The following is a 24,496-nucleotide window of genomic DNA, read 5'->3' on the forward strand; positions in this document are numbered from 1 at the left end:
AGTGCTACCAGGTTAGCTTTTCAAAACATATGCCCAAAACATGAGAAAGCTGACTTACTGATAGTGTCTGTCCCTTTCAACCGACAGGTATTACAACTGTGTGCCATTCTCCGGGTGTGTGTTTGTGGGGTCATCAAAGTGCCAACCCCGAGTGAAAACATTCGAAGAGCTGCCTCTGGAGATGAGCTCTCATAAAGCGCACCACGTAAGCTCTTTATCTTTCTCTTTCTCGCTGCCAAATGTCAAACAGCGGGTGACATTTCCTCACAGAGGCTTTCCTCTGCTAGACCTCATTATAAGGTCTAGCAGTACTATGCCACCATGAAAAGGTTGACCTTCCCTTTTCTTGCATGTTATTATGTCTTAGCAGGACAATCAGACAGACAGTGGAATGGTGCTGGCATCAGAAGAATTTGAGAGAATCGAACACAAGCACAGAAGTGCCATCTCAAACAGGCAAGTACTACAACAGTGTCAGAAAGCGTAAAAAGACTGCTCTATCTCTCATTTCCAGTCATTTATTTGTTAATGTATTTCATATATTAACAATTCGTTAACAACTTTGTTCATGTTGTACACAAACCGAACCAACACCACTGTTTAACACTCATATTATCTGAAGAGCTCATGAAAAGATTTCTGGAAGTGAAAATATTGCCTATGGCAATGTTTACAAATTCACATCATTAAGGCTTTCTGTATTACACAAATAACAACTAACAAGAAACAACAAGAGCAGTCATTATCAGGCTATAACAGATGTCTGCGTCTGTCTGTCCGTCTGTGTGTCTGTCTGTCTGTCTGTCTGTCTATGTGTCCGTCTGTCTGTCTGTCTGCCTGTCTGTCCGTCTGTGTGTCCGTCTGTCTGTGTGTCCGTCTGTCTGCCTGTCTGTCCGTCTGTGTGTCCGTCTGTCTGTCTGTTTGTCTGTCTGTCTGTGTTTGTAGCCATCAGAGCAGCAGGAGTACAGAGCGTCTGGCGGCCTCCCATGGTTCCTTGGGGCATAGCAGCAGCTCCGCCAGCAGCAGACATCGGCCAGCCTTCCTCAGCCAGCTCTCAGGACAGACCTTCTACAACAACGAGTACGGACAGCTGTCCGAGGAGGGAGTGGTGTGTGACTTCTTCTCCTCGCCAGATGACGACTGCCCCGCCTCCTCCAACCTGTAATCCACAGTGGGCCAATTCAAAATGGCGGGAGCTGGGGCGTTACAGATGGCGGCCAACCACAGCCTTGGAGAGGCACAGGGTGTGTTGGGGTTTTGCTCCAGCCCAGCACTTTGTTAAGTCACCTTAATGTCACCTCGTTAACACCTTGATCATAATGAATCAGGGGTGTTTGTGCTGAGCTGGAACAAAAGCATGCAAAGCCTGTAGATCTCTATGACCTGTGTTGGTGAATACTACACTAAACTCACACCCATCTCAGCACCCAACTCCCTTCTTCCCTTGGCCTGCTGCTCCCAAACTGGACTGAGCTAAATGTGCCTGACGTTCCCTCACCAGCCACTGGGTGGCACCATTATGTCAAATCCAAACCCCAAGTATTTTATATCACTCAAAGTTACATCTTTTTTTACCTTTTATCTCCAGAGTAAGCTTCTTTTGTTTATTTGTACAAAAATATGCCCTTTGTGGGAAGAAATAAAGCAATATATCTTCTTTTGTCAAGTCTCACATTTTGCTAACATTTATTTGAATAGAAATGTATGCACCCTATAGGAACAAGTAGTGGTTGATATTGTTTTTCAGATAATTTGTGTAAACCAAACTTAATTGCTTGAGCTGAGAGATGGATTGGTCATGAACGACAGTGATGTAGTTGACTGTGATAACAATGTCCATGATGACCCAGAGTCATATGCTCTGCAATGACCTAAGTCCAAAAACAACAAGACTCTTGTGAGGTCAGCCTTCCATGGTCTTGGTATCAGTCCACTCACTGCCCAGGGAGCACCTTACTCACCTTAAACACACAAAACCATGACTGCGGGAATGAGGTGATGGAGGTAAACAGAGGAGTGGGGAGACAATAAGGGAATGACTTCAGCCCCAATCAGGACGGAACAGTCAAGTCAGCGTGATGACGAATATGAGGGCGTGAAGGTAAACATACACACTCACTCTGTCATAATAGGTGATAGCTGATACGTGTGATACGGGCTTTAGATAAGGGAAGGCTGGCACTAGGGGGATAAAGTCCACATTTCAGCATGCACATGTGCATACAGACACACACACACACAGACAGACAGACACACACAGACAGACAGACAGACAGACAGACAGACAGACACACACACACACACACAGACAGACAGACACACACACACAAAATTAGAAGTAGTTCCATTTCCATTTCTAATTCTATCATTGGGACGTTCCGATTAAATGTATCGAATTGACCAAGCATGTCTGTTTTAGGAATAGAGACGTGTCATTTCTGTAAAATAATAGTTTCATTTCACTGTTCTACCCAATTGAATAGACCCACCGTACCAGATAAAGGGAAATGATGAATGGTTTGAGGTCAGTGGTTTTTTGTTGCCATGAAGAAGAAAGAACACAATCTGGTTGTCTGTACCTTTACTCATAGAACAGGTTGCATGGGAGAGTCATTTGAGACTGTAGGCAGGAAATGTATGACCTCTAGAAACTATAAATACTATTCTTTGAGTGCTATGTTTATCATGTTTATCAATGTCCTTGATCAAGAGTTGCTATGGTAGCTATGAGATAGTTAGGGAACGTTACATGACAGTTCCCTCTCCACAAAAAGGAAAAAAAAAAAATCAGTAACAACTTCATGGACTGAGCAATACAGATTATCAAACAATTACAATGAACAACATTCAAAGACACTATAAAATACAGCATAAGAAACTAAATACAAGTCTTCTTTTTTGGCAAAAGACATCCATCATCTCATCCATATTCTGTGAGGGAAGGCTGGTAGAAAAAGAAAGTCTGAGAGTAAAAACAATCTCATAACATGTTTTGACACAAGGACATTTAACAGCTGGGTTGGTCGAAGTAACTTTAGGAACCTTATATTTACTGGCATTATCTAGGTCACAACTATAAAGGATGCATTCAATGCAGTGACAGTTTCAGCATACTGAACAGAGTATAAAAATACTGGAAATGATATTTCCAATGGCCGAACAGAATATCAAGTTCCGTCATAGAATCACTATGGGGTGGTTTCCCCGATACAGATTATGCCTACTCCTGGATTAGTAAACAAATGGAGATTCTTCATTGAACATGGTCTTTAGTCCAGGACTAGGTTTAATCTTGGCCCGGGAAACTATCCCTGTATGTTGGTGTTTTGCATTTGACAGAGACAGCCTTTCATTTCACAAGGTACAAAATGTTATTTTTGACAAAAATGCTTGAGAGTAACAAGAGAACATCTGATGACAAAAGTGTTGGGACATTAGAGTTCATTTCAGTCAATGTCAAAGCACAGGTATAAGTGAAATACAAAACCATCAGACAATTCCTTCAGTTGACAATTCCCTAATGTAGTGTGGGAAATATACGGCGAGTTTTAGGGTGCATCTCAATAGTCTAGGGTGGCGTCCTCTCCTCACCTCCTTTTCTTCATCTACTCTGGTGACATTTGCATGCTGGACAGTTGAAAGCAAATAGTGCAGATGAAGACTAGGAGACAAGGGAAGGAAGTTTAGACCATTGAGATGCACTCACGTAGCCTGGTACCCAGATCTGTTTGGGCTTTAGCTAGCTGCTTTGTCGTGGTATTGGCAGACAGAGTTAGCTAAAGCAGTTAGCATATCTGTGTAGCAGGCTAGCATCCATGGTATAAATAAGACATGTGGTCCTAGTTCCTGGTCTTCAGGACAACTTCCCTATCTGAATCTTCTTCCAGGCCTCAGAGGCGGTGAATATACAGGAGTCGATGATGCCTGCCACTGTAAACGTTCCCCCGATGATGGCACAGATCTGGGAGGAACAGCTCAACAGGTCAGTCTTTCCACCCAGCACAGTTTCCACTCTCTCACTTCCTGGGCTGTAAGTCTAGCTATACGTCTGATCTATGTTTCTTAAGGTTTATTAGCCTGGAGCATAGAACATAACATTTGCGCTCCACTTTGAAACATGAAGGAACGGGTGTAGAGGGACAATTTTGCCTCGTGAGTCACTAACTAAACCTCTGACTCACATTCACATGATAAGTGTAGTCATCTTCTTCATCTTCAATGTATTAAGTCTTGGTTAGATAACAAACACCATATGCCACATATCTAGTGTGTGACTCAAACATTTGCTCGAGGCATAAATTACCCTGAACCAATTCTAACATTAACCTCCACCCCAATGCTAACATTAACCTACACCCCAATGCTAACATTAGCCTACACCCCAATGCTAACATTAACCATAAGGGGGATGAATATATATCTAAACCTGTATCAGTGACTTCCATCAACTTCTACCTACTCCCAAGGATCTACGTAACATAGATACCCCCTGGTGACTCACCGTGGTGATAAAGCGGTAGAGGGGCTGTCTCCTCTCCGTGTACTTGACTGTGATTGGACTGAGGTCGTAGCGGTACCAGATGGCCGGGATGATCCTGCCTGTGTGGCTATAGGCTACGTACTCCTGAGGGGCGAGACATCATACAATACCGTTTGGTTTTAATGTGACATCATACGATACCGTTTGATTTTAATGTGACATCATACGATACCGTTTTTACCGATTTTAATGTGTAATTTCAATGCGTTTCATGTTTGTTATCATTTGTAAAACTGTTGCTGTCTTGGAGGTCTCTCTTGACTTGAGTGATTTTATCTTAATGGCTCTTATCTGAATGATTGAAGGTAAAAGGAAAAGATACAAATCAAAACCATGCCCAGACACGGAGCCTTGTCGCCATGAGTTAGGCTGTCATGGTCACGTATTTTGACTCTCGGGTGCCAATCAAGAGGGATTCTAGGAATTCTAGGGAGTCTGGCTTTATGGTTTGTTGCCACTTAAGAGCTTTTCCAGTCCTTCTGGGTGAGCATCTGCTTCCAGGTGAATGGACAGGTCAAGTGGTAGGCAGCCATGGCGATGAAGAAGGCTAGTCCATGTAAACATAGCTACACTCTCATACCAGTAATGTGTGTACTTACTGGTAACTATGTAAAAGGCAACAATGTGAGTGAAAAACCAACTACTCCAGTACAACACCCTACCTTGTTGGCTACGGTATACTGGTAAGAGAATCTCTGTTTTCCCGCCAGATCTTCATAAACTGTCGGGACGATCTTCAGTATGTAGTCATGGGAGGCCAGAGCTGAAAAAATAAATACATAAATAAATAAATAAACAGTTTACTCATGCTGACTGGATAAATATCAATGTACTTGTTAATCCTGAAATGAGTCATGGCTACAATGGTATCTTACAAAAGTTCTGGAAACCTTTTGTATTCAAATGTTCAATTTGTACGTATTTTTCCACTAGGTGTCTCTCTTTCACACACCCCTGATAAACCGTCAGCCCACTACCACGCTCCAGTGACACACATCTCAACACCAACAAACCAGCAGAGACAGAAAAGGCATACGTACGGTTTGACCCGAGCCTGTCAGCCCCTCCTAAAGCGTTGAAGGCTCCTTGGACATTGTGTACCTGCTTGACAAATGAAAGAGACAGGAATTTCACCCAGCTGGCTCTCCATTGCCTGTGTGTGTGTGTGTGTGTGTGTGTGTGTGTGTGTGTGTGTGTGTGTGTTGGGGTTGATAGGACGTCAGATAGTCAGGAGCTGAATAGATTGTACTCACTGTGAGCTTATCGCCGAAGGCAAGCTTGTGAATGATGTGGGTCATATCTGGGCTCTGGGGCTGGGCTGTGGCGCTGTGTGTCGACACGTGGAAATTCCCCGGTACCTGGATCGGTAGAACAATCACACAGCCAATAGGAAGGAGAGGTCAGAAACCCCGGGAGTCAGATTCACTATTAGATAGCGGATGACCCTGTCACATCAAACGTGTCCCGTCCCCTTCTGTCTGTTACTGTCGTACCGTCCACTAAACGGCCCTGACGTACAAGAAGATCAAACCTATAAACAACGATAAACCATTTTCTGTTGTTTTAACTGCACTGATGATTATCCGTGATTCTCCCAAATTCAGGTTGTGTTTAACTCAATGAAGCTGTTTAACGTTTAAACCGTTGGGCTAATCATTTTAAATGTCCTGGCGAGAGAGAGAGTGACGTTGGAGATGCGAGTGGGACAAAGAGGCCTTTAAAGGCCGGGGCTCGGGGCGCTCAGTGGCGTAGCACACTAATGCGCTTACCACGTAATCGCAAGGTTCCTGGTTCGATTCCGACCCTCGACCTATCTTGCATGTCATCCCTCCTCTCTCTCTCTCATCCTTCCTGTCAATCTCTACTGTCTCTATCCCAATAAAAGCAGAAATGCCCTCAAAACATATATATATATATATATATTTTTTTTAAAAAGAGTTGGTAGTGAGACAAAGAGGCCTTTAAAGGCCAGGCTCTGGAAGCCCTCCAGATCCTGCAGCATTTTAACCATAACTCAATTCTGACTGGGAGAAATGCGTAGGAGAGTAGCACGCCTCTTACATAGCAGTAGTTCAACCCTTCTGTTATACAACCCTGTTATAAGCTCCTCATGATCCAGGGTCACGAGACAATACTTCTGCACTTCTTTAAATATATGTTTTTAGGGCATTTCTGCGTTTATTGGGATAGAGACAGTAGAGATTGACAGGAAGGATGGGGGGGGAGAGAGAGAGGAGGGATGACATGCAAGATAGGTCGAGGGTCGGAATCGAACCAGGAACTTTGCGATTACGTGGTAAGCGCATTAATGTGCTACGCCACTGAGCGCCCCCCATAACTCAATTCTGATTGGGAGAATTGCGTAGGTAGCCTTCAACCCTTCTGTTATACACCCCTGTTATAAGCTCCTCATGATCCAGGGTCATGAGACAATACTTCTTATTCACTTCTTATTGGGTTCCATCCTAATGCTGTTAATAGGGTACACATGGGGTAAAGCACCCCCCCTCTTATCCACTTCCGCCGTAGATTGAAAACCCATCTCTTCAGGCTACATCTTAACAGTCCTTCCTAAAGACCTCTTCACCCCCACTACCCCCCCTGTACGAGTTCTCTCCTGTTAATAAATAATAATACAAAAATAAAAAACGACTGCCAATGGCCCCTGGTGTGAGCATTGATTACTTTGTCTTATGACGACTGTTGGATAGATGATTCACTTACTTAAACAAATGTATTTGTTGTAAGTTGCTTTGGATAAAGGCGTCTGGTAAATGCCATAAATGTAAAATCAAACGGGGAACTCTTCAAACGGAGCTGCCCCGTTGGCGTGCGTCGTCGTGAGGTCATGCGGACGTACTTTGTTGATGGTGAACTCTCCCTCGAAACGGCAGCCGTAGCCGTTATTCAGAGGCACCTTCATGGAGTTGTCGATGTGGCCCACCTCATGACGGCCCATCTCATCCTGGATGTCCAAACCCACCACTGACAGGGTGAGATGGATGGGATGGATAGAGGGAGGGAAGAGAGAGGAAGAAGGGAAAAAAATAGGAGGGGTGTGTGGGGGGGGGGGGGGGGGGGGGGGGGGGGTAGAAGGAGAGAGAGGGGGGGAGAGAGAGAGAGAGAGAGAGAGCGCATAGTGAGAGCACAGACCATCTCTGTTGGAGACCAAGGTAGTCAATGTACACAAAAACACCCCACAGGAAGCAACCATGGGCAGCTAGAGGCGGAGACTGAGGAACAAATAGGCTCTTTAGGTTGATACAACAGTGCTACAACCGTTACATAGTGCTTCGCACAGAAGCAACAGAGTAGTCGTCTTGTGCACCAAGTAAACACAAACAAGTGTTTTCTAGCTGGGACCCCAGTCTTAAAACTGCCACCAATCGTGTGGGAACCACAGTCTCAAAAGGATCAGCAGCAAAGTGCCGTCTCTGCAGGGCTGGCTCTTACCCCGGCTACCCAGGCTAGCCAGGCCCTCCCTGTGTTTTTCCACCTCCTCTGTCTGCCTCTCCATCTCTCTCCCTCCCCCTTTACTATGTGTCTCTCCCCCCCTCCCCCCCCCCCCCCCCCCCTCTTCTATCCCCAACCCTGCTGGGACTGATCTAGGCTGACACGTTGGCAGGACATGAGCCTATTTCAGCAGCCCGTCAGTGGGGTGGGAGGTGGAGTGGAGAGGGGAGTCTGGTGGATGTCTGGTGGACCTGGTGTCTGGTGTCACATGCTGTCTGACCTTTGACATTCGAGACGACCAAGTCCAAATCCATCCAAGCTCAAACAAGCTACACTCCCAAAATACAGCGCATAGACGGATGGATGGATGGATGGATGGATACTGGATCTACGTGGGAGTGGTTTCTCTTTTTTAAGCTCTTAACCTTTATCAACGTATGCACCCTTCTCCATGTAAAGCAAGTGCTTCCAGGGTAAATTGTTGTCATTTCAGATTTTCCATGAGGTCACACAACCAGTCGTGGCTTGAAATTGTATCTGTAAAGGTCGTTGTAGGGAGGCAGGGCCTAACCATGGAAAAGCAGCAGCAATGGGAGAGGACGATACTGAGTTAACAGATGGAAACACCAGCCGTCCGTGATGAAATGGATTCATCCTGCTTGTATTGCACGGAACAACAGCAACAACAACAAAGTTTGTAAGATAACAGTACATCACCTCAAAACTGTTAATAATTGCAATCGTAATTGCCGAGCAAGATGTGCCAAGACCATGTGAAAGACGGCACGAGGAACATGCATTCAGTTCAGTCCAACGGGTTTGGCTGTTCAACACTGTGTCGTTAACATTGCAGTGCTGAAAGGGTGAATGAGTGTAAACATACAGCACCATACACACATACATTCATAAATGACCTTTCGCGGTAGATAGGAGGAGTACAGGGCTAGATTGGTAGAGCCTGGCACTAACAACACTTAGGTTGTGAGTTTGATTCCCGCTGGGACCATAAATACTGAAATGTATGCACCCACTGCAATGTAAGTCGCTTTGGATAAAAGCGTCAGCTAAATGGCACATCTGTATTATATTATTATATTATGCAGGGACTCTTTGTTTCAGCACGATGTGAGTGACGTCTTTCTTTTTAAACACATGCTTCGCAGCTGTGTGTCTGGATGCCAGAGGAACGCACACACGCACACACACACACTGTTCTATTAGCCTTTCCATTTTTGGAGTGGACAAACTAATTTCCCTGTTTTCTGTGCTGGATGGGTGTTGGGCATGTGTGTGAGGATGTGTGTGTGTGTGTGTGTGTGTGTGTGTGTGTGAGTGAGTGAGTGTGTTCATTATAGTTGCCTCTGTGATTTGTCATTGGACATGCATAGTTTCTGAGGGGAGTCATGAGCAGGGAATAACAAGTGACTGGTCTCTATCCTTGCGAGGCTCACTAGGCCTGCCCAGTTCTGACATCACAGAACAGCCCTCAACAAAAGCAACTGTGTGTCAGATATGGGCCATGATACTTTGTTGTGTGTGAATAGAAAACAGGCTGAGGTCAGATTAGGGTGTGACATTATCTAGAATTGCTCAACATTCATACCGTCATATACAGTGAGGTCAATGAACCATGTTCATATCTTGTTTGGCAATACAGTTGGATATCTCGGGCATCATGTTTAAGGCAACAACATGTCATAAAACAATGAATTGGATCACCAAGATACCAAAGGCAGTAATATAAGTTAAGGACGTTCAGTTAAGTTAAGTACATTCAGATTCAGGCACAGCAATACAATGGATGACAGTGAGAGGTGTATTTATGTATATATACTCACAATCACAGTGTAAGTTTGGCAAACTGATGTTTAAACTCACTTCTATCTTCCCCCCACTGTCCTTATCTGGGTCATCCACATACAGCTCATTTACTCTACAGAGGGAGGGAGAGAGAGAGAGAGAGAGAGAGAGAGAGAGAGAGAGAGAGAGAAATGGTTAGACACAATTATATATAGTTTATACAATATTTAATATTATTCATGAACACTTATACACAGACAAACAGAAGTCAAGTAACAACAGATGTTCATGTTTATGGTGGAAAACCAGAATCTGAAAACAAGTTCAACTTTTTATGTAATAGCCATTTTTGTCCATGTAGGTCCATTTTGTACCCAAAATGTTAATGTTGTCGACATTTTCAAGAAAATTGCATTTTGTACATCTTTGTCAATCTAATTTCCTTCCTCTCATTCCCTCCACCCACGGTCAAACCTTCACAGCTCAGAGAGGTTGACGCAGACACAAAGCCAATATCCTGTGCGAAAATTGACTCCATTTGTTGGTTACGACACTTGCGCCGCAGATATGATAATGAGAACATCCTTGTTCATGATTTAGTAGTTACGTGTGTAACTGTGTATTGGCTGAGGACATTTACTGTGCGTAGGTGGTAATGTTTTCGATGACAAGACATTACGTGATTATGGTCATTTGGGTATTGTGTGTGGTGTGGTGTGGGGGGGAGGGGGAGTAAGGCACCTACATTTCAGTGGCTATGAATCCCGTTAGTTCGGACAGGAACAGGAAGAGCATGAAGACACAGCAGAGGATGGAGACTGTAGAGGAAGAGAGGATGACAGGAGGGAGAAAGAGTCACACTGTTAGATATTGTTCACTCTACTGGGCACACAGCTAGCCCACAACCAGACCCTACTTAAGCCAGTGGTAAACAAATGGTTTTGGGCTATGATGACCTACCTAAAAGGGTTTGGAATCGTCTCGAGAAGGCGGACTGATTAAAGCTAATGTTTCAAGGCATAGCTCACTACAAATGAGCCATGACCCACCATTTGGAAAAACACTGACCTAAGCTATTCACATCAATGAAATCACTACCCAGTCATAAAAATGTTCTCTAAATAGCAGTGTTTTACTGGTGGTGTGAGCCCTGCCATTATGCTGTTTTTAAAGACCCTCCTGTAGTGATTACTCCTTAATACTGACATAAGGCAGCCATTACGACATATCTGCTTTGAGACTGTTGAGCTCATGCTGAAAGCGTCATTCAAACCGGTCATTTTTGGTTTCCTGAGCCAAGCTTTCATGCTGATCATCGCCTCTAGCTAAAATGGCTTCCCTTAAAGTGCTTAGCTTTGGAGGAATCAGTCCCTTTCGTTAAGGAAGACACCAAATTAGGATGTTGAACCAAGCATAAACAGTAATACACACTCTATTTGAAGTTGAGCCAAAGGGGAAAAAAACTAAAACTGAAATGAAGAAGTGGCTTTCAGGGTGTATATTTCAACACGCTGCCCCTTGTTTCTAGTCCTTCAAAACACACACGCTTCCAGATTCAAACCTAACACCTATATGTGTTTACACAGTTAAATATAGGAGTAACTGATCCATGTCTGCGCAACTGAGGTCTACCGGTGTGAGTTACCATGGCAATCATGTGACTAGACTGAGTCAGAAAGCTCTCACTCAGCAGGTGAGGCTTGTTTATGTGGCTCCTAGGATTCTGTAGTCACGTGATCTTGCGGTTGAGAGCGCGTCATTGGCCAACCGGTGGTTTTGTGAGGGTTACAGGAGGTAGTGTTTAACCAAGACACAAACAATAGGGAGTGTCGTTATGACACATAGGTCACCAATCAGGTTCATCACAGGATACCTAATTTCTCCCAGGCTTGAAAAGTCCTGTTCCTGGAAAGGGCTTATAATAGAAGGAGGGTCAGGTTACTAATCTCTTACAGTAACCATCAATGGAAATATTGATCACCAGACATCTTTCTCAATGCCCCACGAAACGTTCCGTCTAAATATAGCTGGCCTAAATGGATGTGTTCAGATCAGCTCGCGTATGAGCTAACAAAGCATTTGCATTTTTATCATCAGTGTACTGTAACTAGACCCGGGTCCGAGGAAAATCAATCGTCTCTACGTGCGTTCATCCAGTATCACGCATGAGTACAGCAGCATCCGTGTAGTCTGTTGTCCCAAGCTTTGGTTCTGAACTAACTCGGCATGTCCATTGTCTAAGAAAAACCCTCAAGGTGAACCCAGTGGAATTCAGTCCTAAAAAATAACAAAGGGTCAAATATTTAGCCTTTTAAGAGGGAGGGAGGGTCTGTTTGTGGTTGCCTGTGGAGTCAGACATGCCATAATGTGAGTGTCCCTGCTGGGAAAACCAATAACAGTTACCCAATATCCAATCCACCCCTAGGCAACGGTAATAGGTCTGAAAGGATGGATTGGTATTAGCAATACCATGAATAACTCCCCTTCTACCTTGTACTCTTATATGCTGGGTGGAATTTGTTGTACTTATTCAATCCCTATAAATCCACAGAAACATTCCTGAGGGTCCGTCTGGAGCAAGACTCATTCAGTGACATCAGCAGGAGACCTTTGATAATGTCAAAGAACAAAAGCTAGCGTTGCATAAGGGTTAGAGTTAGCATCCTGTAGTGTCATCAGGGTCGGGGGCGATGACAAATCAATACGAGTCATTGATTAGGAAACTGAAACTGTGTCTTGCTACAGACGGACCCTCAGGAATGTTTGTGTGGATTTAGAGGGATTGAATAAGTATAAGAAGTTCCACCAAGCATATAAGAGGACAAGGGAGAGGTGGACTTATTCAGTGCCATCAGCAGGAGACGTTCCTTTGGTAATGTCAAAGAACAAAACCTACAGTTGTGTAAGGGTTACGGTTAGCATACTGTAGTGTCATCAGGGTTGGGGGAAATGATGAATGAATACTAGTCACTGATTAGGTAACAAACAATATCTTCACATACTTAAAATAGGAAGCAATGAATAATCAATGTCATGGACGGTGACACATCGACAGCTTGATGATGAACCGGAAAATGTGACAACAAAGACAAAGATTGCACTGGTCTGACAGGTCTCGAGAGCATGGGGGTGGAGGTGATAATTAACATACTTACACACTACAATGACGGGTAACCGCCCCCTTTGAGAAGTACCTGTTCACTATTGGCTGGTTGCCCTAACCTAGATTTGACCCACTCCTTGACTTAAAAGCCCATTTAATTGAGAGGCAATTATGACAGGCAACCCCTCCTTATACCAGGAAGAGCATACAGGTAATAAGGTCAGGTAACCCCTCCCCAACTGACTACGGGCTACTTACTGCAAGCTCCTGTGTATGTGGGCTGGGTGAGGTCTTTGGGTACTTTCCTGTAGATATCCAACCTGAGGAGAGGAGAAAAGAAAAGAAAAAGGGATGGATCAGTGAGGGGGGAAAAAGGAAGAAAAAGTAAACACAATGTGCTGGAACGAGAGTCTCAGAGCACATTCTGTACCCAGCAGGCCGTGCGGTATTACAGAAGAGCACTGGAATGTTAGCTCTGGAACGCAGCCATGACAAACAGGCCCAGACAGCCAGCGGAACACACACAGGCCTGTTTTATCTTACGGGAGTTTACATCCCTTTCTTTGCATTCCTCAACTGGAGCTCTGACCCAGATAAGGGACCTACGGACCTCAAAACACATACAGAGACACAACACACATACAGCCTTCACTGAGACAGAGACGGACAGACAGACAGACAGAGTGTGTGTGTGTGTGTGTGTGTGTGTGTGTGTGTGTATCACTCTCTCTCTCTCTATACACGCAACACTGCAAGTGAAAGTAAGTTCAGAATTTGGTGGCTGTCAAATGCTTATGTTTATTTAAATTGTATTTATTTAAGAATGTTTCTCTTGGCAAAGTGGATTGGTACGGAAACAAAATAATGAATCAAAAACCGATGACTATATCTCACTGAACCTCCTCCTTTGACAGGATTCCTCAGTATTGCCTATTTGGGGAGTGAAAAAAAATAAAACTTTGCTGCTACTCAACAGCAAAACTATTCAGGCTCACAAGCTCTGAATGGTCTTAACCCTGCCCTTTTTCGGCATTGAAATATTTTCAACACAAACTCCATCACTGGCTCCCTGAAACTCCACCCACTCCTCTTCTCATCTCATCCCCCCTCCCTCTCCCAAAACATCCACATCTGTGCACATTTCTTACACAAAGTGCTGCCAGTAAAATAACACAGCTGACGCAATGCAGGGAGGGGGAGGAAGTGGGAGGGAGGGCTTCCTGTCCAGGCCCATACCCCTGCTGTTACGTCCCGCTTTACGCACCCACTGCTTCGCCTTACAGTACGTCCCCCTCGCTCTCTCTCTCTCTCTCTCTCACTACCTCCCCCCTCCCTTACTCCTTCAACCCCCCTCCCTCTCCCTCCCTCCTCCTTCCACGTCCTGATTAGTATTAGGATCATTGTGTCCTGAGCTGACAGGATGCGGAGGGCATACTTAACCCCTGTGATGTGTGTGTGTGTGTGTGTGTGAGCGGTTAGCTCTGCCCTTAGAGAGAGGGCCGTACTGTACCAGAGGATGATGGGTCATGACTGACTGGCCACACTTCCTGGCAGGCTGTTTCTCAATTGTTCACAGTGTCATTCTTTTCTCATCTGCATTGACCTGACAGATCCAAACAGTTCAAAGCCATACTGCTTACACTGCTGGCAAATCTTCTCACGAGTTATTAATGAGAGGACACAATGAAAAATACCAAAAATTTACTGTGAGTCGCTTTGGATGAAAGCGTCAGCTAAACGGCATATCATTTATATTAAGAAAAGGAAGTCACATTAAACCAATGAGACACATCCTAAACCAACTCTCTGTTAGAATACATGAGGCTCTTACACTTGCATCCAAATTCTGTGTGGCTAAAATGGAATTGGTTAGTGTTTAGTGAGAGCTCAAGTGTGTTTTTCTAGCTCAGGTTGCCAGGATAAAGGGCAGGTAGCTAGGTCAAGCTCAGCGATGCACAACAACTGGCAACATTAAGGCCGGTGGGCGGAGTTCCACTAACGTTGCTGACGGAATATAGTTGCTAGTTCTAAGTCAAATTTCCTAAGGAATTGGGCTAAACCGTCTGACTCTCCATCTCCCTCTCCTTCTCCCTCCCTCTCTCACACATACACAATGACTAAGACTGAGTATAGAACATTTTGTATTCACAAAGCCAAATATTGACCCTTCAGTGTTCAGCCCCAGATCCATCACTGCTTTTGCAATATCCTGAATCACACCTTTTTCTCCATCATCCCCAGCTGTTCTCTTCTGTGTTCCGAGAAGGGCCCGGGCCTTCCAATCAGGGACATCGTGTCCCATCAGCTCTCAGGCCAGGCATAAGCATGAAATGAAAGCTCATAACGAAAGCTCATGATCGGTTAAACTGAGTAAATTGAGTACACTGAGGTAATCAGTCAGAGAGTGGTAGATTCACTGATAGCTGAGTAAACTTTCATAATGACTGGTTGGAAGAAATTTCTCCTAAGTGAGAGATGATGTGGTTTAACGAGGTACTTATTGGAAGGACAGATGAGCAGTACTTCACGGCACAACATCATAAAACACATCCCATCACAACATGTCACTATCATGCTGCATCTGTTCAGTAAGTGGCTTCATCACCTCACCATCAAAGAAGTAGGAGCACATCACAACTTCAGAGTCAGCAAGATAACAACTGAGCGTCAATATGTGACATCACCATCACATGACCCAGCTGTGTTCCAGAACGGTGGGTTACCAGGGGGATAGTCACTAATGGCTGCTGTCATCCAGTGTTTTGACCTGTAGGCCGCACTCAGAGCTAGGAATTGGCCAATATTTAATATTATGGAATATCCTAATATTTGGAGCATATTATTATATATTATATTATTATTATTATTATTTTATAGCATATTATTTTTTATATTATTCTCTTACAGAAAATAGTCTGTAAAAGTGTTTAAAACTCCAGATACAGTATGTACATAGCTACCCTACTCAGAGCACTCCCATCTATCTGAACAGATATCAAATGTAAATGTATCAAAAACATCAACAAAATATCAAGAGAAAATGTTTTCGCATTCCATAAATTGTCTTACTGTATGAGAGGGGTCCTGATTTATGCTCAACAGTGTAAATGCTAAGATGAAGACTTGCGTTGCGGACTTTCCAGGTCACCCCTTTATAGTTATAGTCAGATTATAGTCAGCTGTGCAAATCCAAACTTCATAATAAATTTTTCTCTGGTCTTCACAGGAGGTAGGCGGCACGTATGATGACGTTTTGCTCTGAACATGTGACAATATTTTCTGTTTGTTGTGAGCATAGCTGGCAGTGGTGATACATTTCGCAACTTATGTTTGACAAACTCCTGCACGTCCAATCTAGATAAGGAATGAATGGATGTGGCTGCATATCCTGTTCTTTATTTACATACAAGGGTGTGTAACTGCAGTATCTCTAAAGCTGTCGGCCTAAATCACTATACGTTTGATTGCAATAATCCCAGAACTGCATAAACACTAAATAGATTGTTTACTGTTTAGTAACGTTTAGCAACTGATCAAATCATTGATCAAATCATTGAGGAAACAAGCCATGATGACCCACACTTAGAATAGTGAATTGGCACATGACTCATTACCATGAGTGTCTGGCACAGAGAAGATGTTTTTTTTTATTATTATAAAAGCATAAGCTATATGGAAATTAACAGTTAATACATTCATATTATTCGCAACTTGCAAAATAGTGGATTTAACTTCTATAGGATTATAATCTTCCATCATTTTTCGGCTTCATTGAAAAAAATATCTCAGGGTACTTCTTCAGGTTAGGCCATCAAAACTGTCTGCATGCATGGGGGATAAACTTCAGAAAAAGCTTACAAGCAGGGGCAGTGTAGCCTATTCATTGGCAACACAATAGTTTCATGTGAACCACTGACTACAATCTAGTGGGAACAATTTTGCAACAATGTATCTTGCCGCTAACTTGTTGGCTAGCGAACTTGAGAATAGGGTTTCTCCATCTGATTCATCTGCACACAAAAAAACGTTAAATTATTACGCGTGTCATGTAACCAACGAATGACGAACTGAAGTTCTCTACTCACCTCCTAACATCGAAAGGCATGGTGTTTGCAAGTTTTACAGGGAAATATTGAATAATTCAATAAATGGGAGAACGCACGCTCAACCAAAAGGTTCTCTTCAATCCTACCGGTTGTTCATCGATCCCAGGGTGACGTCAGCTTAGGACGCTTTGCACAACCCGATTGGTCAAAAAGGTTTCCTGGTTGTATGATTCTGCTTCCGTTTTGTACTTCCAGGACCAGCATCATTATGCCTCCTTGTTTGTACTTTGATCGATGGTTATGACAGGGATTGTTATTATTAAGTTTTAATGGCTAAATAAAAAAAAACCTTTTATATGTAGCTTATGAATAATAATATCATACATAAACACATGCAAAATTAACTAATTCATTCATAACTATTTTTTTTAGGAAACTAAGGTAGCCTGGTACAGATGCAGGAAATCTCTTAAGCCGGACGGGCCCATCATTGGGCCCAAATTCTGCTTTAATTTGAGTATTAATTTCATTATTGATTACTTTATCTCGTCATGTGTAGTATGTTATTCTGAACTATGATCTGAGCATATCCACACAAAACATCAAGGTGTGACCTATCAAATGGAATACTGCTTTTGCATCTGATCATCATATTTCTAATGTTATAAGCAGTTTAGTTTGGGTCTGGTTTTTAGGCAGATATTAGTCAAATAGGGCAAAAGAGGCTATATGAGGTCTAACTGACATCAGTGGACCGCTTCACAGCTGATGAATAAACATCTTAAACTCAGGTTTCTTATATTGTGGTGACGATGATGGATAGGCCCTGTGTTTTCCCAGTCCTGATTCAGCTGTTGCCCTGGCAATCATGACAGTAAGTGACCAGGGATGACAGCAAGTGAAACAGTCCTAACACAGGAAATGTCTCAAGCTGTCACCCGTTGTTTTAGTTCCCTTTCTGTCCGAGAGCACAGCTGATGATAGGAAGCCAAAACGCAAAGTAATCGCAGTGTATTTTTTGTTCCTATTGCAACAGAATGTAAACAATGACACACACACACAAACACACACAGAGGGAGAGAGAGAGAGACATATAGACAGACAGACAGACAGACAGACAGACAGACAGACAGACAGACAGGCAGGCAGGCAGACAGGCAGGCAGGCAGGTAGGAACGCACACACACATACACACACACACACACACACACAAAAAGGAAAAAGGAAAAGGGTGATTATGAAAGAAACCCCCTCACGTGTTTCACTCATTAATTAATCATTTCCAGTATGTTGGCTACCAAACTTTGTGGGGAAAACCTTCACAATGAGAACAGAATGTTTGGGTACAGATTGTTTTCAGGGCCCCCAGCCTCCATCCTCCCTCCCTTCCCCCCATGTGTGTAACATTCCACTTCTGTGGCATGTGTCTCATAGTTGACTCATCACAGAGGAGTGTGAGGTTAAAAACCTGTGGCAGAGGTTTTGCAAGCTGATGCTATGGTTTCAGTTCCTTCCCCATTGGGCTCTTTCTCTCTCTCTTTCTTTTTCATACATACATGTTTTGTCTCTCCCTCTGCTTAGGTAAAACAAAATGTATTGTTTTATTGTTCTATTTTGTAAATTTGTGAATTTGTTATTGCTATTTTGTTAATATTTTGCTATTTTGTAAATTTCTTGTCAATATTTGCTATTGTTTTTATGTCCCATGCACCAACCTCACCAAGTCAATTTCCTGTACAGTACCAGTCAAAAGCTTGGACACACCTTCTCATTCAATGGTTTTTCTTTATTTTTTATTATTTTCTACATTGTAGATTAATATTGAAGACATCAAAACTATGAAGGAACACATATGGAATTATGTAGTAAACAAAAAAGTGTTAAACAAACCAGAATATGTTTTAGATTTTAGATTCTTCAAAGTAGCCACCTTTTGCTTTGATGACAGCTCTGCACACTCTTGGCAAGGTGTGTCCAAACTTTTGACTGGTACTGTATATATACTTGGCCAAATAAAAGAATTCTGATTCTGAATCCTGATTCTGACAGGCGGATAGAGCTCTCCAAATAGAGGGCCCTCCTGTCTCAAGTTACTGAGACACGGTGCTGACGTCATGACCTACATACATCTCCCTGTTTTGTTTTTTTTCCAATATCCAGTCTCCTATTCTGGTGCTGGTCAAATTGGAGAAACAAAGAAGCATTCTTAGGGTTTAAGATTAGCTAGCAATTGGATAGTAATTACGTTGGTAAAAAAGAGTTATGAATTATTTCTTCAAAGTTAAAACCCACTGTGACCAGTTAGATACAGGAGCGATACTGCATAAGATTCACAAAGGTAGATAGATACCACACCAACAAAGTAGATCCCACCTGACTGTTTACTGTCACTGTGGCAACACCGTCTGTCAACCTGTGTGGACAAAGTAGCACACATACCACAACAAAACAACACCTCAGGTGTGTCCTTGTGATTTAAAGAGTCTGTCACAATGTGTGTCTGTCAATAACAATCCACAATTGCTTCCTCTACCTTGTGAGATAATTAAAGTGCCTAGTGTCTTGGTTTTAGGGGAGGTTTCTCAACAAGCCCTACAGGGTTTCTTAAGGGTTCTTCAGGGTTTCTTTCATTTTGTCTTTAATTTGTTTTTGTGTCAATGCAAATCAATACATACAAATTAAAAAATACTCAGCAAACCACTTTGAAGAACTGAGAACTGAGAAGTGTTTCCCAGCATAAGGATGATCATGTATGCTTTTTTTTAAAAGCTTTTTTTACCAGAATAACTTGCTTTAAAGATGAGAAGAACGGCCTATAAAGATCTAATTCAAAACAGATCTCCCTTCTGGTGTTGTCTTCCTGTAAGTGCACTGTTTTGCTTCCAGCGCGTGGAAATTTACTGGACTTCAAGTTTCTATACAGTGATTAACTTTTATGGTTAGCCTTTGGTCGCGCTGCATTGAACACTCTGTACCTCTGCCTAGTTAAAACAAAGCATAAACTTTTATGGCCGACATGACAGGTATTTACTTATTATCTTGTTATTTGTCAGCTCTCATCTGAAGGGGTAGAATAAAAATCTTTAAATTCAACAATAGCATCATGGAAAATTTGTAAAATTCCTAATTTGCTGATATACAGATATTTCACACAGGAGTAGTAGTCACTTTATACGATAATAAGAAAATGATAATGATGATGACAATAGGTTAATGATAATAATGATAGGCTAATAATATTAATAATATTAATAATAATAATAATAATAATAATAATAATAATATTTCCATTTACAAACACGTGCCTAATAAAAAAGGAAAAATAAAGGAAATAGTCTGCTGCAAACAAGGGGGGAAATATTGATGTATTTTGTATTTCAATTACTGTAAAACCAAAAAATCGATGACAAAACATTTAGTTTTCATCCATATCGACATTTCCCATATTGTTACGAGTCCCACAGATGCTTTCCCAGAGTCTAGTTAGCTTGGCTCAGTGACACAATGACGTATGTGAAAGCTCAAGCGGGCAGGGTGCCAAAATGGGCGGGCGCTTGACGTAAGCGCTTTCTCATTCACAAGGAGAGGCTACTATATAAGTCCTTTTCAAAGGGCATTGGATAGACGCAACCCTCAGAACAACTCCAAGCAAAAGAGGAACCATTTTATACAAAAAACAACAAACGGAAACCTGAGAAGAGGGAACGGACTGTATTTGAAACATAGTTATTTTTTATTGCTGTAACATTTTACTCCATTTCACCATTATCTGGTAAAACCTCAAATAAGCTAGAAAACTAGAACAAAAGAGCGTATTGCTTCAAGACATTCCCTTGAGAAAAAAAGAGAACACACGAATAGGATATTCTACACAGGTTAAAAAGAGTTTTTCTTTTTTTAACTTTATGTATTTGGATTTACTATTTTCTCGCCCTACTATGGTCATAATGGAAGTCCCCAGCATCGACTCTGCGTCCCTCCGTGGTTTGTTGGAGGAGGACGATCCGGTCTGCCTAGTGCTGGACTGTCGTTCTTTTTTCTCCTTCAACTCCTCGCACATCCCCGGCTCCGCCAACGTGCGCTTCAGCACTATAGTGCGCCGTAGAGCGAGAGGGGGCTTGGGACTGGAACACATTGTTCCAAATGAAGACATGAGGAACCGGCTTATTTCTGGGGAGTATCAGTCGGTGGTGTTCCTCGATGATCGGAGTTTGGACTTTGGCCAAGTGAAGAAAGACGGGACTTTGATGCTCGCGGTGACAGCTTTGTGTCGCGACCCGTGCGGTGCCAGTGTATTCTTTCTAAAGGGTAAGCATCTCCGGCTATATTTTAACAATATATGCTTTACATAGGCTAAATCTGTTAAGCCTATGCATGTGTGTATGGCCTAGGCCATGTCAGTTACGCACAAGCGATAGTAACGTAGTTACAGTTCACAACAAATGTGGATTACAGCTGTCACCGCACCAGCTGTCGCGTTATGAAGTAAACACATGCATTGTGCCAAAATAGCCTGATAGACAGCTGCCGCATTTTGTAATGTACACTATGATGTTAGAGGTCTACGCTGTAGTCTAACGTTGTCTGTTTTTTTGTTTAGGTGGCTTTGACGCGTTTTCCTCTGAGTTCCCTGAGATGTGCACCAAACCGTCACCTCCACAGGGGCTGAGTTTGCCCCTGAGCGCAAGTCACCCGGACAGCGCAGGGCCCGGCTGCAGCCCATGCAGTACACCACTTTATGACCAGGTGTGTGTTCCTGTAATTACTGACACCTTGTTTGTTGTTGGCTTACTACAACAATTACAATATTATTGTTACTACAATGTTCTTACTTTGAAATGGTCTGGATATTATTGTGTTCACTGTCCACAACAAACACTACAGATATTGTGGCACCTCAGTTCTAGTGCTAGTCTTGCCTGTTTTGTTGACATTTTGGGTACTTTTTTTGTCATCTTTCAGGGGGGACCGGTAGAAATCTTGCCCTTCCTGTACCTAGGCAGTGCCTACCATGCCTCCAGGAAAGACATGTTGGACATGCTGGGGATCACAGCTCTCATAAACGTGTCTGCCCACTGCCCGAACCACTTTGAGGACTCCTTCCAGTACAAGAGTATTCCCGTGGAGGACAACCACAAAGCTGATATCAGCTCCTGGTTCAACGTAGCGATTGAGTTTATCGGTGAGTGTCTACACCAGTTCAGTTCCTCTTTCTCCTAACTGACAAACACAATTACTATGCACAGCTGTTGCCATGGAAGCTGTTGGCGGCAAACTACGTAGCACCCAACCCCCTCCCCTGCCCCCCCCCCCCCCCCCCTCCCTCTGTCCATTCAATGACTTCGATTTGAATTTTAAAAAAGTTCCCTCCAAAATTGACCAGCTGGCTCGGCCCAGGCCCCCCTGATCCACCACAATGGTGGTTACATCATCGCCTCTCAACTCAATTTAAAGAGGTGCCCCCTATTCATGTTGAACCACGCGGCCGCGGCCCCAATCTGCTTTTGTAGTGGGGAGACTGACTGGGTTTGAATGGTTCCCTCCGCTTCACTCTTTGTTCTGTCTGAACAAAAGGCAGTTTCTCCACACACCGCCGGCCTTCCTCCCAGATCAATACACTCCGCGGGGGAGCAACCACCCCCCTTTTGTCTATTCAGACCCCCTCCTTAGGGAATAGCCCCCCAACCTAACACCCCCCAGCCTCTTCCTGTGTCCTAATGAGGACCGTTAGCAACACTGTTGAGTTTGGTTTGAAACTGAAAGTGTTATGAGGACAGTTGAGCTTGTGCCTGGTCTCCATTGGCCATTTACTGCTGTGGCAGGACAGAACTGGGCAGTTCCCTCAACAACAGTTGACAAGTCTGTAACGTTGTAACTACTCCCTGTTCACACCACAAAACACACTGTACTCATCCTTGCTTTCCTTCTCTCTCCCACAGACTCTGTGCGTAATAAAGGCGGCCGTGTGTTCGTGCACTGCCAAGCCGGCATCTCCCGTTCAGCCACCATCTGCCTGGCCTACCTCATGCGCACCAACCGCGTGAAGCTCGACGAGGCCTTTGAGTTTGTCAAGCAGCGCCGCAGCATAATCTCCCCCAACTTCAGCTTCATGGGCCAACTCCTGCAGTTCGAGTCCCAGGTCCTGGCCTCCTCTACCTGCTCTTCTGAGGCTGGGAGTCCAGCCATGGGCAAAAGCAGTACGGTCTTCAACTTCCCTGTCTCCATCCCTGTACACTCCACAGCCGGACAGCTCTCCTTCCTCCACAGCCCCATCACCACCTCCCCAAGCTGCTGAAATGGACGCACGCGCCATGGACACTGGGCTGGGCCTGGATTTGTACTGTTACACTCATGACCATAGCCATTGAAGTCTGGATGGACACTTTGTAATTCGCATCGTGAAGTGATGTCGCTGGACAGAAGGGTTGACTTTTGGTTGGAGGTGGCCATTTGGCCAAGTTTATGGGCTCAGTCAGTGCTGATTTTCGGACTGATGTATGGGTTAGACCCATTGTCTCAAGACGTTTCTCTCACTACCACATGGCAGTATTGTTGTCACAACATCCTGTGTAAATGTGAATGGCACCCACAATTCGACTAAGCCTATTGTGCACCATAGATGTCAATAGAAAAGGCTGAAGGTGGTTGGGTGGACCATTCCTTCCTTGAAGGAAGTTAGAAGTATTTCAGTTGGGAGCATGTTTATTCAAAGAACTGTTTCTTATGTAAGTGTCATTTGAAAAGAATGTTCGCTTTTGATAATCATAATACTTTTTTTACATCATTTTCTTAAATAACATTGTTGTTCAACCAGTTTCTCAGGAATTCAGGAATCAGGAATTTCTTGCTCTCAAGTGGTCCCTCTGCCTCCCTTACACGTACTCAAGCTGTTCTAAAGGGGCTTCCACAAACTTCTTGCGAAACAAATGATGCCATTTTGGAAATCACGCCTCAGACTCTTATATTTCACGAACAATGAATGTATCTCTCATCTCTAGCTGGATTTAGCTCTGGCAGAAAGTTCTTATTTTGAATGACATGGATGGGATGGCCCATTCAAATGCAACTGCCTTTCAAAACTTCATGAAACCCTGACAAACCTGACAAACAGTTTTGGGGAAAACAAACACCAAATACCTCATGCCTCTGTACTGTGTACAGCAGCTTTGGGATCGAGACAGAACCCCAAAAGCACTAAGACGGGGAACAGTATCTCAAGAGACTGCTGTTTGATATGTGATATTTATTGAACTAAAGTAATATATTTCATTGTCATATCTATTTTTGCATATGTTTATTGTATGTTGTTTTGATACCATTGAATAAATCCCGTTTGTCTTTTGTACTTGGTTGGAGAACTTGTCTTTCATTTGTCTTGTGACTCGAGAGAAATCTCAAAATAATGGACAATGATTCAACAGCACAGCACCAATACTCTAATATAATGAAGAAAGATTCCTTATAGATACAAACTAACCCCTTAATTGGTTTTAACACAGTCATTTAATTGCATAAAGATATAACTGACCGTACACAAAGTCCTATATTACTGAT

At 43.3% G+C, this 24,496-nt stretch overlaps 3 protein-coding genes across 4 annotated transcripts in view; 2 read left to right on the top strand and 1 right to left on the bottom strand.

Annotated features, from left to right (window-relative positions):
- Positions 1–1,662, top strand: part of flt4 (fms related receptor tyrosine kinase 4) — a 39,666-nt gene extending 38,004 nt beyond the window's left edge. Inside the window, exons 28-30 of the mRNA XM_083686510.1 lie at positions 88–205; positions 368–456; positions 946–1,662. Of these exons, the coding sequence (XP_083542636.1) occupies positions 88–205; positions 368–456; positions 946–1,165 (427 nt within the window). The 3' untranslated portion in view covers positions 1,166–1,662. The remainder of the gene's footprint in view (positions 1–87; positions 206–367; positions 457–945) is intronic.
- Positions 1,663–2,566: 904 nt separating this feature from the next.
- ergic1 (endoplasmic reticulum-golgi intermediate compartment 1) lies at positions 2,567–17,108 on the bottom strand. Of its 2 annotated transcripts, none has more exons than XM_083686639.1 (10): positions 16,982–17,108; positions 13,155–13,216; positions 10,539–10,611; positions 9,832–9,926; positions 7,401–7,525; positions 5,794–5,898; positions 5,581–5,641; positions 5,203–5,303; positions 4,502–4,624; positions 2,567–3,961 (listed from the first exon to the last, which is right to left on the bottom strand). In XM_083686639.1, exons 1-10 carry the CDS (start codon positions 16,999–17,001, stop codon positions 3,854–3,856), a joined length of 873 nt encoding a protein of 290 aa, XP_083542765.1. In that variant the 5' UTR covers positions 17,002–17,108; the 3' UTR covers positions 2,567–3,853. The 2 variants fall into 2 exon arrangements, with proteins under 2 accessions (XP_083542765.1, XP_083542764.1); XM_083686638.1 differs by having other exon boundaries at positions 5,581–5,644.
- Positions 17,109–20,571: 3,463 nt separating this feature from the next.
- Positions 20,572–24,287, top strand: dusp1 (dual specificity phosphatase 1). Its single transcript, XM_083686456.1, has 4 exons — positions 20,572–21,250; positions 21,543–21,688; positions 21,905–22,124; positions 22,882–24,287. The coding sequence occupies exons 1-4, from the start codon at positions 20,848–20,850 to the stop codon at positions 23,235–23,237; spliced, it is 1,125 nt and encodes a 374-aa protein (XP_083542582.1). The 5' UTR covers positions 20,572–20,847; the 3' UTR covers positions 23,238–24,287.
- The last annotated feature ends 209 nt before the right edge of the window (positions 24,288–24,496 follow it).

This window comes from Argentina silus, assembly GCF_951799395.1.
Source record: "Argentina silus genome assembly, chromosome: 15".
Lineage (NCBI taxonomy): Eukaryota > Metazoa > Chordata > Actinopteri > Argentiniformes > Argentinidae > Argentina > Argentina silus.